This window comes from Carassius carassius, chromosome 23 (genome assembly GCF_963082965.1).
Source record: "Carassius carassius chromosome 23, fCarCar2.1, whole genome shotgun sequence".
NCBI lineage: Eukaryota > Metazoa > Chordata > Actinopteri > Cypriniformes > Cyprinidae > Carassius > Carassius carassius.
Window position 1 is genome coordinate 21,635,824 of NC_081777.1, and position 17,852 is coordinate 21,653,675.

The following is a 17,852-nucleotide window of genomic DNA, read 5'->3' on the forward strand; positions in this document are numbered from 1 at the left end:
AATAAAAAGTAAAAAAAAAAAAAAAAAAGCTATGTTTTCAAAATAGAAATATTTTGTAATAACAATATACAATACTGGTCAGTAATTTGGGGTCAGTAATTTTTTTTTCTTTCTTTTTTTTTTTAAATAAAATCAATACTTTTATTCAGCAAGGATGTGTTAAATTGATATAAAGTGATAGTAAAGTTTTTTTATTTTGAATAAATGCAGTTCTTTTTAACCTTTTATTCATCAAATATATTAGACAGCAGAACTGTTTCCAACACTCATAATAAATCAGAATATTAGAATAATTTCTAAATGATCATGTGAGAGACTGGATGTTACATGTGACACTGAAGGCTGGAGTAATGATGCTGAAAATTCAGCTTTGCATCACAGGAATAAATTATTTTTTTAAAGTATATTCGAATAGAAACCTATTATTTTAAGTTGTAATAATATTTCACAATATTACTGTTTTTCTGTATTTTTGATCAAATAAATGCAGGCTTGATGAGCAGAAGAAACTTCTTTCAAAAACATTAAAAAAAGTAATGTTTCCAAACTTTTGGTCTGTACTGTGTATATATATATATATATATATATATATATATATATATATATATAAATAAATCTGAAATTTGAATTGGAGAACAGGAGCAAGCAAATTGTACTAGAAAAACTCTTCACTGCCCATCCAATCCCATGAAACACTTCAATGATTTAATGTATAGAAAAAAAAAGAAAAAAAAAAAAAAAAAAAAAAAAATATATATATATATATATATATATATATATATGTATTGAAAAATGTGGGGTTGGTGCCTTCCACAAAAGCATAAACCAGCCATCAACAACCTTGTAGCTCATAGTACATCTGTTCTTAAAGATTTATGATTTTTTATTACAAATGATCTTTAATGGGATTTTCTTTTTCAATGGGATTTTTAGATGAACCCAACGGTTGCACTTTATTAACTTTAGATGGAAAATATGTTTCAACATCTTAAAGGAGGGGGGGGGGGGGTTATGCACTTGAAAATAAATTTTTTATTACTTTTGGACGGACAGAAATTTTGATCCCAATGCTAAGTGATATAAATGAAGAAGTTCATTATTTAGTTAATTTAATCCATATACATACTTGTCAAATATTTCTTTTTCTGTTGCAATATCCAGGTGAGTAAATGGTGCGTCAAGCAGGTAAACATCAGCGTCTCTGTAAATAGCCCTGTGCAGAAAAAAAATTATATTGCTTAACATTTTGAGATAGTTATTCTTAACTAGTGACAATCTGATCGTTTAAATACAAAAAAAAGTAAACATTGTTTATGCAATAAAGTTATTTAATCAACTTAAATTAAATAATTTAGTTATTTAAAAGTTATCATAGTTATTTAATAAACTATTTTAAAGGTAAACTCTGCACACTATAACCCATATTTGTCACGGCCGGCTCTAAGCCGCGACAAATGAGGGAGGCCACAAAATATAATTACCACAAAATATACAGGCCTGCAAACTACCCAAACTTAAACTAATACATGGAGCAAACGAATAATAAATGAATAAAGCAGCAACCCAAAATAACAGACAACAAAAGGGTAACCAAAAAACCTTTGGGCCCGTATTATTATAATGATTGTTGGGGGTGGGGTTTGGAGTTAGTCATGATGTGAAACACCTGCAGAGAGTGATAAAAGGTGATGGATGTCTGACTTCAGTGTTTTTGGTTACCCCTTTGTTGTCTGTTATTCTGGGTTGCTGCTTTATTCATTTATTATTCGTTTGCTCCATGTATTAGTTTAAGTTTGGGTAGTTTGCAGGCCTGTATATTTTGTGGTAATTATGTAGCTTATTCTTTATTTGTGGATTTTCTAAACTGAATGTTTTCCGTAGTGGTTATTTCGATTAAATAAATATTTTTTTAATTCGCTTTTGTTCTTGTTGCCTCCCTCATTTGTCCCGGCTTAGAGTTGGCCGTGACAAATATGGGGGCTCGTCCAGCCGTTCATTGTAATCAAGAACACCGGTTTGTTATTTACGACTCTGTGAGCAAGTGTTCCGCGTGCACGGTTTAGTTTGTTTGGGAGGCTTTGAGCAACAATTGATTAGGGAAGAAGCATTTGGTTTTGGTTATATTTTGAATTTGGGAAACATTGCGTAAGTTAATATTGTTGCTGTTGCGTATTGATTGGAATGCAGAAGAGATGAATGTGGTAAGTTGTTTTTTTTGTTTGTTTTGTTTAGGAATTAGTTTCATTGGTTTGCTAATTTGTTAGGGGTAACAGAAAAGTTAAATATGACGTCCAATGTTGAGGAGTTCATTCGTAATCCATCGGAAGATCTTTTAAATGAGTTTTCAAAGGATCAGTTGTTAGCACTTGCGAATCATAATAATGTTGTACTTTCTGTTGCGGATAAACGGTTAAAGGAAAATTTAAAATCGTTCTTGACAGCTGCTTTGATAGAACAGAATGTTCTTGAAGAAAAACAGACGGTGTCTACGGTTCAGACAAGCAGAATGTATTTGACTTATGAGCAACAGAAGGATTTACTTTTGATAGAACTGAAGTCTAAGGAAAAAATCGAACAGCAAAAAATTGATGCAAGACATGATATTGAAAACAAGAGGTTGGAGCTTGAGCGTTATAAATTGGATTTGATAAATGCAGGGAAAATTTCTAGAGGAGCCAGAAGATCTTCTGGTGAGGGTAGTGACCAGGATCTGCTTGATTTTGATGTTGTCACAAATTTAAAACTTGTACTCAAGTTTGTTGAAAGTGAAATTAATTCCTTTTTTTCTCTGTTTGAGCGAGTAGCTGGTACTAGACGTTGGTCTGATTCAGAGCGTGTTTTGCTATTGCAATGCGTTATACAATACTATACCATTCAAAAGCTTGGATGTAAATAATATAAATGTAACAAATAAATGTAACTGTAACAAATGTAACAAAAAATGGTGTTCTTTTTCATTTATCCCCCCTAAAAAAACCTGAAGAATATTCTCCGCTCTTTTCAACATTAATAATAATAATAATGGTAATAATAATAACTGTAAATGTTTTTTGTTTTTTTTTTGGTAGAAAATAAGATTGTTAAAAGGATTTATGAAGGATTGTGTGACTTGAGTAATGGTGCAAAAAATTAGTTTGAAAGTCAGCTTTGATTGTTCCTAATAAACCGTTTAACTGCTCCCCCAAGTGGATATTAAATTATGTTGTGGGATAATTAAGTCTATTCTAAATAAACTACAAACATAAAATTATATACATTTTGTTCTCACATTCTTTCTTGTAACTCCTTCCTCTCAGTGGCACAGATGACTGAAAGGCTCATTATGCAGGCCTTTGTCTTAGGTGTAAATCACAATGATATTCATGATAGTTGACGCCTACTCGCATATGACTTTTACCAACAAAAAGTGAATGCAGTATCTGTTCCTCTACATAAAGTGGTGATAGTTTCTGATCTAGTTCAGGGAGAGGTAACACTTTGGGTATGTCCCTGTTTACCAGTGGTAGGTTTAGACATTATTCTTGGAAACAATTTAGCTGGAGGTAGAGTGTGGTCCGCTGGTTCCCCAGCTTTGATAGTGTCTCCCTCTTTATTGACTTCAGAGGGGTCGGAAGATGTAAGTGCCCACAATTCTCCAGAAGTATTTGTATCTTCTGTTGTGACTCGTGCTGGGAGTAAATCTTTATCTGGGACTCAGTTAGTTGTTAAGGGAGATGGTAAGACACTGACTAAAATACCATCAGTTTTGACTATCTCGCGTAGTGATTTGGTGAGAGAACAACAGGCAGATGCCTCTCTTGGTGATTTGTTTGATAGGCTTCTGTCTCCAGATGTCCTGCAAGATACAGCGTCAGGGTATTATCTGGATGGAGAAATACTAGTCAGAAAGTGGGTGCCCCATGGTAAAAATTTTGTAGGAGACCCAATTGTTCAGATTGTTGTTCCAAAAATTCTCCGTGATCTTTTGACGACCGCTCATGATACTTCAGGATATTTGGGGGTTAAAAAAACGTATCAATTAATTTAGAAAAAAATTTTGGCCCAAGCTTAAACGAGACGTGTCTGCACACATTAAAACCTGCCCTACTTGTCAATTGACTGGAAAACCCAATCAGATTCTGAGACCAGCACCACTTTCCCCGAATCCCGTGGTAAGCCAACCATTTGAACATTTAATTGTAGATTGTGTGGGCCCATTACCCAAGTCTAAGGCAGGTAGTAAATATTTGTTTACGATAATGTGCCAAACAACTAGGTTTCCAGCTGCCTATTCGTTACGCTCAATTACTACAACGACCGTTTTACAAGCCTTAATACAATTCATTGCTCTGTTTGGAATTCCTAAGGTCATACAAACGGACCAAGGATCAAATTTTACTTCGAAAATATTTGCTCAAATATTAAAGCAGTTGCATGTTAAACATCAGAAAGCTAGCATGTACCATGCTCAAAGTCAGGGGGCACTAGAACGCTTTGACCAGACACTGAAGTCGTTGCTAAGATCTTATTGCACGCACATGAAAGGTGATTGGGAAGACCGTTTGCCCTGGCTTCTTATGTCCGCTAGGGAAGTGTCACAGGAAAGCACAGGTTTTAGTCCAAATGAGCTTGTGTTTGGACATTCGGTACGTAGTCCAATGTCACTTTTGTCTGAGGATTTGAAGGATGTTAATCCACCGAAGAATTTGTTAAATTATGTAAGTGATTTTCGCAGGAGATTGTATGAGTCCTGTGCACAGGCAAAAGCGAATTTGGGGTATTCACAAGATAGAATGAAGCGTTTATTTGACCGTCGGGAAGAGGTTCGAATATTTAAGTCTGGTGACCAGGTACTCGCTTTAGTGCCAGTTGTTGGTTCTCCTTTTCAAGCAAAATTTGTAGGCTCTTATACTGTGTTGCATCAGGTTTCAGACTTGAACTATTTGATTGAAACTCCTGATAGGAGGAAGAAGGCTCGTGTTTGCCATGTAAATTTATTGAAACCTTATTATGTACGTGATGCTGTTAAAGATGCTACCCAAGAGGAGGCTAATTCTACTTTGAGTTCGTAGATTGCAAAAGGATGCCAAGTGAAACCTGTGCTCGTGGTTGGCGAAAGGATTAAACCTCTTTAGGAGCCGTTCATGGGGTGCCTCTTTCTGATGATGAGGGTCTAGATCCGGGTGTATCTGTTACACAAGGCTGTTTGGAAAACACAGAAGCACTTAAAAAATCTTCTGATGTGACTGTTTTAATAAATGAGTATGTCTCTCTTTTCCCAGATATTCCTACACAGACAACTTTAATCGAACATGATATTGATGTGGGCGATGCAAAACCCATTCTTCAACACTATTATCGTGTTCCGTTGGAGAAAAAGCGACATCTAGAGGCTGAGTATTTTTTTTAAAAATGGGTTAGGGGAGCCTTCTTATTCCAGCTGGGCATCTCAGTGTATTCTGGTTAAAAAAGCTAACGGCTCTTTGCGTAAATGCACTAACTAAACCGGATTCCTTCCCTCTGCCAAGAATTGAAGATTGCATTGACCAGGTTGGGTCTGCCACTTATGTTAGCAAATTTGATCTGCTAAAGGGTTATTGGCAGGTGCCTTTAACAGCTAGAGCCCAAGAGATCTCTGCATTTGTTACTCTGTCAGGCCTATTTTCCTATAAGGTTATGAGTTTTGGCCTGAGAAATGATCCAGTTACGTTTCAACGATTGATGAATAGTTATTTCTGGCCTGGAAGGTTGTACAGTTTATCTAGATGTAGTTGTCTATAGTGACACTTGGTTAGAACATCTTAGTCGGCTTAGAGCTTTGTTGGATTGTCTGGTTGCGGCTAACCTTACTGTTAATTTGAGCAAGTGTGAATTTGCTAAGGCCACTGTAATCTATCTTGGCAAGGTTGTAGGTCAGGGTCATGTATGTCCTGTTCGAGCTAAAGTGGTTGATCAATTTGAGCAATTGATCAATTTCCTACTCCTACAACTAAAAAAGAGCTGATGAGGTTTCTTGGGATGGTTGGGTTTTATAGGGGGTTCTGTCAGAATTTTTCTACTGTGGCAGCTCTTCTTACCAACCTGCTTCGCGATAAGATTAAATTTGAATGGACTTCTGTGTGTCAGAGAGCATTTGAGGATCTTAAGTCTCTTCTCACTGTGTCTCCAATTTTGGTAGCACCTAGACTGGATAAACCTTTCAAATTGCAAGTTGACGCTAGTAATGTGGGAGTGGGAGCTGTGTTACTGCAGGCCTCAGAGGATGGTGTCGACCGTGTGGTGGGGTACTTCTCTAGAAAGTTTAATGCTTATCAACTTAACTATGCCGTTATTGAGAAAGAAGCATTAGCTCTGATTTGGGCTTTGATCCATTTTGAAGTTTATGTTGGTTCAGGTGTAGGACCATTGGTGATCTTTACTGATCACAACCCTCTAACATTCCTTCATTCCTTGCAGAATACAAACCAGCGACTCATGAGATGGTGTATCTTCCTACAAGGGTATCATCTTGACATAAGACACATCAAGGGTGCCGAGGTGGAGGAGTCTTAGGGGGAGATGAGTGGATTCTGGAAGATGCTGTGACATCGGAGTTATTTGGGAGTTCTGTAGTCTAGTAAATATTTGTGGGTTTTCCTTTGTGTGTACATCCCAGTTTAGATTGGGGGGGAGGGGCTTGTTGTTGTTTTGGGTGGTAATCCTGAGTGGGGGTACACTTCAGTGTCCTTTGGCAGTCCCGATTATGGGATTGTTAAGGGTGCTGAGTTTAGTGTTTAAAGTCGCCCCGAGTTCGGCAAGCCACTGAAGACTAGATAGGCTTTAGGTAGTTTGTGATGTTTAGTTAGGAGGTTGGGATGTACCCTATTGGAATTATGTTTGTACATGTATATATTTTTCGTTTGTGTTGTATAGGGGCTTATCTTTTAAGGGGGGTGTGACGTGCCTTTGGGCCCGTATTATTATAATGATTGTTGGGGGTGGGGTTTGGAGTTAGTCATGATGTGAAACACCTGCAGAGAGTGATAAAAGGTGATGGATGTCTGACTTCAGTGTTTTTGGTTACCCCTTTGTTGTCTGTTATTCTGGGTTGCTGCTTTATTCATTTATTATTCGTTTGCTCCATGTATTAGTTTAAGTTTGGGTAGTTTGCAGGCCTGTATATTTTGTTGTAATTATGTAGCTTGTTCTTTATTTGTGGATTTTCTAAACGTAATGTTTTCCGTAGTGGTTATTTCGATTAAATAAATATTTTTAATTCGCTTTTGTTCTCGTTGCCTCCTTCATTTGTCGCGGCTTAGAGCTGGCCGTGACAAGACGTACTAAGACGTATAAGAGCCTGTCCTCCAACAAAAAACGACCATATAGGTCGTTTGTGCAAGCACCTTATTACGACCTATATTTACATTTTAAAGTTAAGCGGCCTCTAGCAGGCGTAAAAATAATGACAGTATCGCATTGCATCTGTCGTCATGAAATGACATATGACGTCATTACCAATCCAAACGCACGTTTATTTAAATGCAATGTGTGGACTTATTACACCGATCTCACAGTAATTCGTACATATTTTACTAGGTGGTTTATTTGTTCAAATGACCACACCTTACCCCACCCCTAAACCTAACCCTCACAGAAATCATGCTAAATTATGATTTATTGAGCATATACATTTTACGTGCACGTCCATTCTCTGCGATCTAACTCATGATAGCATGATAACATATCAATTTACAGTATAACGCAATAATCTGCCAACTGAGCTAAATGAAATGCAAATCAGAGTGCAAATAAAAGAGTACAAAACATTAATATGAAACAACCTTTTGCCGATAGGGGCGCAATTGTAGTATACGCTCTGGGTCGTATTTCAGGGATTTGGACAAACGGCCTATACGAGCGTATTGGTTGGAGGACAGGTTGCAATATAAACTTTGCTGGAAAAAATAAATTATGTCACGACAGCACTGACACAGGGAAGCTTTCATACAAAAAAAAACAAACGATAAAAACTTCTCAAAGTCTGTTTATTTATGGCTGCAAGATTGTATTGAATTGTTAGATTTAATATTGAGTTTATGGCCATGTAAATCCAAAAGAGATCCAAGAACTGATTCCCTGATGTGATGTAACCATGTGTTTTGACGGTCATTAAAAAGCCTTAGGTATATGATTTACTTTCTTCCCTAAAGTTCTGTGGGAATGAGGCCATGGGGCACATGAGGAATCTAGCATGGCTTACACTACAGGCGCTGGTGTACATCTGAGGAGTTGAGAGATGTTCAAGTGTAGGTGAGGAAAGGTGTGACATACCTGGCTAGAGCTACACGTGCCTTCTGACCCCCACTCAAGTTTAACCCCCCCTCTGCCATAGGTGTCTTATCCTTCTCAGGAAGAGCAGCCAGATCCTATTAAAAAATCAACAATATCATCATATAGAGCAAGGAAAGTAAGACATTACACAACAAAGGAGTATAAGAAGATTTAGGGAAGGCCAACCACAGCATGCTTTTACAAAACTCTAGTACATTGTGACACATACAAGACAACACACACTTTTACAGCAGAAGTTGGTAAACTGTGTGTTTAAAATGAGGGTTCGCTTTCCCCTCAGTGCTTAACCTTTTTGACAAATTAATGGAAACACTCATGCTTAAAAAAAGAAATAAACCACCCTAAGATGGTTTGCTGGTCTTAAGTTTTAAGGTATTCTTCAGCTAGTATTATTGTTTGGCACAAAACTTCTCTGAAGCCAGCAGACCAGACTGATTACATTAGGCTTGTTTAAGCTTTGTTTCTTCTTAACAGGGACAACATACCACTTAAGATGAATAGTTCTCACGTAGGAAGTACTTACCTTGTCATCAACTCTGTTTGTCCATTGAAGAAGCATTAAAAATAATAATTAAATGAAGTGATGCAGTGAGAAAGATTTTAAAACCCTACACAAACAAATTAGTAGAGCCCTACATATCTTTAAGATGTAAATGCCAGGGTTTACAGCCAGGACCCAACACAAATTAATGCTGAAATGCTAGTATATCAGTACCACAAAGGAAATATATGGATAACAACAAAAGCCCACTAAACTTGGGTGTTTCCACTTTACATTTTACACTCCACAATTCCATTTATTAGATCCTGCTAGTCTCGCTGAGAGCTTGTTTCTAACTCTTCTAAGATTCTGCATCTTGATCTATCAGCATACACTGAATAAAGACTCATTATGTACAGAAAATAACAATACTTTGTAGCTTCTTTCTAGTTAGCACATAAATGGCTAACTTCTCATACTCTGTTGTTAGGTCTAGCCTACCATTGTGATGACAATAGCCACCTCACACTGCTCCTTAATATCTTCTGTTGTTAGAGTCTGGATGTTTCGTAACAAACAGTCATAAAATGTGCTTGTAATCACCATTTACTGTGAAAACATGCTTTGTTTGAGAGGAAGCATGTTTACTTTTCTCCCTATGTGAAACATGGGAACTGAGACAGACTGTAAATGTCCCAGGTTCACCATTCAGAAAAACACTGTTAATTAACTACAGTTAAACATCTAAGAAAATTATATAGCATGACAAAAATATATAAATCAATTAACTATGGTTAAACATCAAAGAAAACAATAAAAAATATATATTATAAATTAAATGAATTTGTATTAGAGTAATATATAAAATGTGCTTTTTCCTATATTAAAAAATATATCCTTTTTACACAGCAAAAACATTTTGAAAAATAATTTAAATATATTAATGGAAATAATATATATATATATATATATATATATATATATATATATATATATATATATATATATATATATATATATATATATATTACTTTACATTACAGTAATATATAAAATATGCTTTACCTTATAAAAATATATACTTTTTACACAGTAAAAACATCATTACAAAATCTCTAAAAACACATAAAAAAAATATATTTTGTGTGACTTATTTTAAGAAAATACATAATCTGAATAAGATTTATTTTTCTTGCCTAATTAGCCATTTTCTTTTTTCTTGTTTTCAGCCTAAACTGCTTATGCAATTTGGTGAAAAGTATATTTAAAAAATGATTCACTACATATTCTGTGAAAATGTGAAAACTTTATCTTTGTGAATATAATTTAAGGTTTTGTATTTTGCAAAGCCTCACAATATGATTTTCACTAGACAAATCTCATCCACTAGCACAGAGAAATCTCACACGTCAGCCTAATGCCTGGATATAAATGTGTTCTCAGCAGATCTGCTGACCGTCCTTTCATATAAGACTCAATTAAACAAGGGGCCTGTCACTTAACACTTTGGCTGCTGATAGTTGCACACAACTGTCTGATTTGGTATCAAGAGATTGAGGGTGAGGGGAGAAAACCATGAGCAGAGTAATATGACACAGTTCTACGTCTAACAAAGGTTCTCAGTTCAATTGCCAGGTGAGCATTCCATGTACAAAGAGAGAAAGAGAAACAGAAAAGGGGAGCGAGAGAGAGGGAAGACAAAGAGGAGCAGAGGTGGGTAGTAACGAGTTACATTTACTTGAGTAATTTTTTGGGTAACTAATACTTTTGGAGTATATTCAAATATGGGTACTTTTACTCTTACTTGAGTAATTTTTTGGGGGAAAATCTGTACTTTTACTTCGTTACTGTGGTCGACGCTCCTCTAATTACTTTATCTTAATGCAATATAAGTTATAAATGCTTCAGTTTATTCCAAACGCGCCGTCTACTTTTCTCTGGGCAATGATGAGCGATGCCCATTCGCGAATGATTCATTCTTTAGAGTCAATTCTGTTCAAAGGCTTGATCAAACCAGTTGGCTAACCAGTGAATTGTTTCGCGAATCAGTTTGAATGATTCGTACAGTTGCCTGCCGCGCGTGCTGAGTCATCTGAAGCGGTTCACTTGGAGTTGTAACAGAAAATTTAAGAACAATAAGAGTGTGAAGACGTGGCTTTGGATCTGCACTGAATTGAAAGCAAATCTGCAAAGGCTATTATTTGCCAATATGCTCTTGTGGCTGCTATGAGTCACATGACCGACCCCCCCCCCCCCCCACTCATGCCCCCTCAAAAATAATGAGTGCATGACTCCCCTGCTTATACATTAAATACAATATTATTGTTACATTTAATAAGCCGTCACAGAGTATTAAATAAATACCCTATGATGAATAGAAAGCTAAAGAGAACATCACTGATAGTAAATCAACATATTGGAATGATTTCGGAAGAATTATGTGACACTGAAGACGGGGGTAAAGGATGATGAAATATATATACATATACACATACACACACACATAGATTTTATCTATATATCCCAACCCAGCATATACACATAAGAATAGACTATAGATATTCAGTATATGATCCAAAGTAACTAGTAACTTACTACTTGAGTAGTTTTTTTATCCAATACTTTTTTACTCTTACTCAAGTAACTATTCAGACTAGTACTCTTACTTTTACTTGAGTAAATATTTCTATAAGTACTTTTACTTTTACTTGAGTAAAATTTTTGGGTACTCTACCCACCTCTGAAGAGGATGATTAGTTAGTTTGAGAAAAGAGATAAGTGAAGCCAAGCAATATACTGTAGACTGGGGATGAAATATAAATGAGAAAAAGGGAGAGAAATTGGAGATGGGAGTAAAAGTAAGGAAATGAGAGAGACAAAGAGTGGATTGAAATGCATTCATTTGTCAGTACCTCCTCAAGCTGGCATGCTTTGACCACACTCTTGTAGCGATACTCGTCATAGGTCAGACCAAAAAGGATGTTGTCTCGGATGGTGCCAGGCATGATCCAGGCTGTTTGGGAAGAGTAGGAGATTCGACCGCTGTGTCGGATCTTCCCAGAGGAGGGAACCAACTCCCCGAGGATGGTCATCAACAATGAGCTCTATAAATACAGACATTATGTCTGAACAATGACAACCTTACAGTTTCCTTTTAGCAAATGTTTGCTTGTTCTTAAACAGATAGCTTTACTTAACCTTTTATATTTTAGCATATTTTCAGCTTATTAAAGGCTTCACACTTTAGTCTGCTTGGCCTTTCATTTATTCACTATAATTGTTATAATAATTGTGAATTATTTGCTATAGTTATAGTTATAGTCTCTTTTCCTACATTAATTTTTTTACTTAAAGGAAGTAGAAATTAGAAAATTTATATAATTTTTAGACATATAAATAATAAATATAGTATTTAACATTTCAGTACTACTTGATATGTATTTATGAAAGGTTTTAAAATAACAGCAAGCACTCCCACCTTCCCAGATCCCATAGAACCAGTAACAGCCAACATCTCTCCTTTCTTCAGGTTCAAACTGATGTCCTTCAGTACGGGAGTCACATATAGGTTAGTGAAGAAGAGGCCTGCATCTCCATTGTGATGGCCATTAGCTTTGTTCTCCTGTTTTATCCTTTCCAAAAGTTCACCAGGACCCTGAAGAGACATAGATTTACACTGTACTACACATGCACACTGAATGCATTTTTTTTAAAAATACTGATTCCTCTTGTTTTCTTTAAATGCTGAAAATAATAATTAATCGCCTAATGTAGTTTAAGTACATGGCTGTCTCGCTGACACAAAACTGTACATGTTCCCATAGTGAAGGGATGATGGGACATTTACAGAAATAGAAGGAGGACCTAAGTTAGCTGCGTAACTACTGAACTGAAAATGCATTTCATATTCAAACAGACTGGGAAACATTCAATAGAAAGCATAGCAATTAATTATCTAAACCTGCTTCTAATAATCAGAATTAAAATCCAGGAAACACGTTCTTAACCCAAAATACAAAAAATGCATAACTATACCTCATCCCATGAAGCAGTCACATCTTTAAGTTCCAGCTCTGTGATGCTAAGATCGTATTGCATTAACTTGTATTCTTCCTTGCTAAGAAATTCCTTGAGAAAATACAGTAGGTAAGTAGAAGTTTTAGGTAGAGCTTCAGTAGAGAAGTTCAGTACAGTTTATAGCATTACACAAGAAAATGCTGATGCCCAGCAAGGTGTTCTTAAGAATGACAGTAGCCTAGTATACAGGACTCTTTCCCCTTTATCAATACCAATTCAGAAATGTTTTCATTTTAACTCATATTGTATCAGATATTATTTAGCATTATCATTAATACTCCTTAATACTCTCACTGAGTATTCTCCTCTTAACAAAAACCATTTATTGCTTATAGTTTGTACTGTATATGCATAAGCTCCACTACAACTTTCGACCACAAAAGTAGACTCACTTCAATCTTCCAAATAAGCCTCATGGTGTCGTACCACATCTGGATGGAGCCGGGCAGTTGTCGAGTGACAGTCATGCGCAGCACCATACAGTAGGAGAGAGTGGTGAATATGCGACGGAGGTTGATACCACGGCTGAGGGCATGAGGCACGATTGCGGCCACAATCACAAAGATGGCTGAGAAAAAGTATGCAGAGCTGTAGAAGTAGCGCAAGGAGCCAATCTTCCTGGTCAGCTTCACCTCGTCCCTACACACAGTTTAAAAGAAGACAGAATGATAAAAATGTCCCTCAAGGTTCAATGCTTGCACCACTTTTGTTCAATCTGTATAAACTCCCACTGAGCCAAATAATGTCAAAGAACCAAATTGCACCACACTTTTCTTCAATAAAACAAAGAGAAATCTGAAGTCATTACATTTTGAAAAAAAAATTAAATGATCAAGATGAATGCAAACCTTGACTCTAGGGGTAAAAAACAGAAAATCTAATTATTCTGGTTTATTAATGTCAGACATTAAGTTTCAGTAGTCGAAGCAGTAACTAAATCAACATATTACCATCTTAAAATATATTGCCAGTATTAGATGTTTTGTTTCCAGTCAAGACTTAGAGAAACTTGTTCTTGCTCTTATCACTAGCAGGGTGGATTACCGTAAGGTACTCCTCACCAGACTTTCCAGTAAGCTGCATCTATTAGAGAACAATGCTGCCAGGATTCTGACCAGAACCAGTAAATCTGACCAAATCACACCAGCTCTCATGTCTTGACACCACTTTGCTTTTATCATCATTTGTATTCCTTTTGCATATGCTGTGATTATTTAATATTTTATATTTAATATTTTATATTATTTTTGAATCCTTTTTAAGTGTGTGTGTGTGTGTGTGTGTGTGTGTGTGTAAAATAATATAAATAAATAAACAATATTAAACTAACTATACTAAATTAATAATATAAATAAACTTGCTTTGCCTTGCCTTGCCTTGAAGAAGAATGCCAGATGAGTAGGATATTTGGAGACTGTGTCTTGAGATATCAAATAGCTAAAAAAAACAACGAGACATTGATTCTCCGAGACTGAGCTGATAACAAAAACACAAAGGCATACCGTGTGCTGCCATAAATTAATACTACAGAGAAACAGTGGGAGACTGTGGTTTCAGGTTTCTCTGATCTAGACCAACTATTTTGATCCAAAATCTCTTATGAAAGAACTTCACATAGTAGGAATAAAAGCACTAGGAGAGAAATGTAATTAACTGAAATACCAACTGTTAATATTAACTTTCATTAAATCACTCATTTAGTATTCTCTGTTTGAGACAGCACACTTATTATCCATCCTGTCTGTCACATTTTGCACACACACACACACACACACAAAGAAAAGCACTTCTCAATTTGGCAAACTCATTGTTTTAATCAATTAGCCTGTAAACTATTTTGTTTTTACAAATTTCTGAGTTGACTAAATTTGCCATAGTTTGTCTGTGGCTTAAAATCTGAAATATTTTCAGAAATGTGTTTAAGGCAGTAACAATTTAAATAGATTACTATAAGCAAACCTTTAAAGTCCGCTTCGTTTTTTGAGAAATTTCTGTAAAAAAAATAAATAAATAAAGCTTCTATCTTTAAAAATAAAAAAGATTGTTTAAATAAATCCTGTCTTTTAAGCCTTTTCACACTGATTACAATAAGAAAGGTTTCTAGAGGACCTGTATATCATGTGATACTGAAATCTGGAGTAATGGCTGCTGACAATTTTGTCATTTAACAGACACTTTTATTCAAAGCAATTTACAAATGAGTACAATGGAAGCAATCAAAATAAAAAAAACAGATAGAATAGAAAAAGAATAGAGCAAGCTAGTGTTAGAGGCCTTTTTTGCTTTTGTTAATTGTATAATAAATAAAAAGAAAACAGATAGAATACAAAAAGAATAGAAAAGCTAGTGTTAGTTTTTTTTTTAATAAAACAAGCAGCTAGTAAATAATTAGATTGCAATTTAAAAGTCTAAAAGGGGCAATTTATTTTTTATTTATTTTAAGAAAATAATTAGAATAGTGAGTGCTAGAGTTGATTAAATAAAGATGGAAGACATGTTTTTAGCTGATTCTTTTGAATATGGCTAAGGACTCAGCAGCTAGGATTGAGTTTGGCAGGGCATTTAATTACACACATAAGTCTGAAGTAATACTTTTAGGCAAGGCAAGTTTATTTATATAGCACAATTCATAGACAATGGTAATTCAAAGTGCTTTACATAAAAGAAAAGAAAATAATAAGAATAAAAAAACATTTACAATAAAACAGGGAATTTAAAAACTTTGAAAATTATTTAAAAATTGTAAGGTTTATATTCAATGAACATATCTGCTATGTCCTAGGCCATTGAGTGATAAATGATTTAGGTAAAGGGGTGCAGAGCCAGTGGTGATTTTGTAGACAAACATTTATGCCTTGAATTTTATGCGAGCAGCTATTGGTAGCCAATGCAAATCGAAGAACAGAGGTGTGACGTGTATTCTTTTCGCCTCATTAAAAATTAATCTTGTTAGCACTATTCTATATTAATTGTAAAGGTTTGATAGAACTGGCTGGAAGTCCTGCCAAGAGTACACTGCAATAGTCTAGCTTGGACAGAACAAGAGCTTGAACAAGGAGTTGTGAAAACTGCTATTTTAAATTATAACAGTATTTCACAATATTACTGTTTATACCATATTTTTTATCAAATTATTGCAGCCTTGGTGAGCATAATAAAATAAAAAAATATTTTAAAATCTCACCAACTCCAAAGTTTTAAAAGGTAGTGTTTCAACTTTTTATATCTAAACATCAATATATATTTTTCTTCAGCTGCTCCTATTAGGGGTATCAATATAATTTACTGTCCTCTGTTTTCATTTATTTTTATTTTTTCCCAATGCAGATAAATATGTCCCTAAATGGCACTTTAAAAAAAAAAGTTTATCAGATGATCCTTGATTGTCAAAGGCCTGGTTATGCAAGGCTATTCACTGTGTAAAAGCAAAAACAAAACAAAAAACAGAGTTTGACTTGTTTTTAACAAATGAACATCCTACAAAACTGTTCAGTCTTACTGTCTGATGTTCTTGATGAGGGTCTCCATTATCTCCTCCCAGCCATAGGCCTTCACCGAATGCAGGTTCTCCATGATCTCTGAGGTCAGAGCCAACCGTTTGTTAGTCAGTAGCACCTTTTGTGCTCTAAAGAAAAGCAGAAAAAGGCATAAAATTGGAATGATGTGTCTGTTGTTACAGAACTTTACATCCTGTACATAATAAACTTCAATGTGGGTGTTTAATACATCTGACTAATGTCTATGATGGCGTCTCATGAATGACGGCACTGAATACAGACAATATACATACAGAATTAAACTTGATTGTGAGTTTGTGTGTGTGGCAATCTGTCTCAGTAGCAGTTCTGACCAACATTGTTTACATTTCTCAAAGGCACAAAACTAACCAGCCTCCTGATTACAGGAGCAGAAGTGAACTACCTGTCCAAACTCTTCAAAACCTTTAACTAGCATGAATCATAGCTGGAATGTGTGTTTCTGTGGGAGCTTAGATTGAGGGATATCTCTAAAACAAAGCTGTGCCAGTTTGAGTCTAACAATGGGAATATCTTTGGGCAAGATTCACTTAATGGTGTTAGGATGTAGGCTAACAGCAAATTTGAGACTTACTTGTAAGGACCCATTTTATGTGAAAGAAAGGCCTGCAACACACCCAGCAAAGAGATAGCAGCAAGTGCACAGAAGCTATTGACATCAATGAGCTCCCAGATAAGCCCTGTACACAGGATGCATTGCAATGGTGATATCCATACAAAATGGGCCATACCCAGGCTCTATACCAAAAAAGAAGAAGAAATGCAACATGCATTGTATTAAATTTAATTACAAATGAAAGCTTTGTTTATTTATTTTTAAATGTATTTACATCAAAGGCTGACACCTAGGAGCTTCTGCACATTTCCAGTGGTACGAAACATAACAAAACCATCTCACACATTCCAAGGAAAGGACACTCGAAGAACACACATTAAACAAAGGTGCTAATTGCTTCAGACCACTTACAGAGTGTATCAATATTCAGCACATTGACTCTACCTTCTTAGGACGTTCCAGAGTTCAGCTACACTCCCCACTGAAGCATTATGCTAAATTTAATGCTACATGTTAGCACCAGCCTCTTTACAAATTGGCCATATACACACTACCATTTAAAAGTTTGGTCTGAGTGTTATTTATGTTTTGAAAGAAATAAACAGTAGAGACTTTTACATTCTTACAAAAGATTTCTATTTCAAGCAAATGCTGTTCATTTGAACTTTCTATTCATCACTGAATCCTGAAAAAAATGTATCACGGTTTCCACAAAAATAGTAATCAGCACAAAAAGTTTTTTAAAACTGATAATAGTGAGGAATGTTTCTTGAAAACCAAATCGGCATATTAGGATAATTTCTTAAGAATCATGTCACACTGATTCATGTGAGACTGGAGTAATGGCTGCAGAAAAATCAGCTAATAATAAATTGCATTTTAAAATATTTTC

General features: G+C 35.4%; 1 protein-coding gene across 1 annotated transcript in view; it reads right to left on the reverse strand.

The window, feature by feature from the left end:
- The window catches only part of cftr (CF transmembrane conductance regulator), a 33,735-nt gene that overhangs the window by 12,604 nt on the left and 3,279 nt on the right, over positions 1-17,852 (reverse strand). The window contains exons 6-13 of the mRNA XM_059506505.1: positions 16,979-17,142; positions 16,368-16,493; positions 13,261-13,507; positions 12,827-12,919; positions 12,270-12,446; positions 11,704-11,895; positions 8,290-8,384; positions 1,127-1,213 (exon numbers count right to left, since the gene is read on the reverse strand). Coding sequence (XP_059362488.1) covers positions 1,127-1,213; positions 8,290-8,384; positions 11,704-11,895; positions 12,270-12,446; positions 12,827-12,919; positions 13,261-13,507; positions 16,368-16,493; positions 16,979-17,142 — 1,181 coding nt within the window. The remainder of the gene's footprint in view (positions 1-1,126; positions 1,214-8,289; positions 8,385-11,703; positions 11,896-12,269; positions 12,447-12,826; positions 12,920-13,260; positions 13,508-16,367; positions 16,494-16,978; positions 17,143-17,852) is intronic.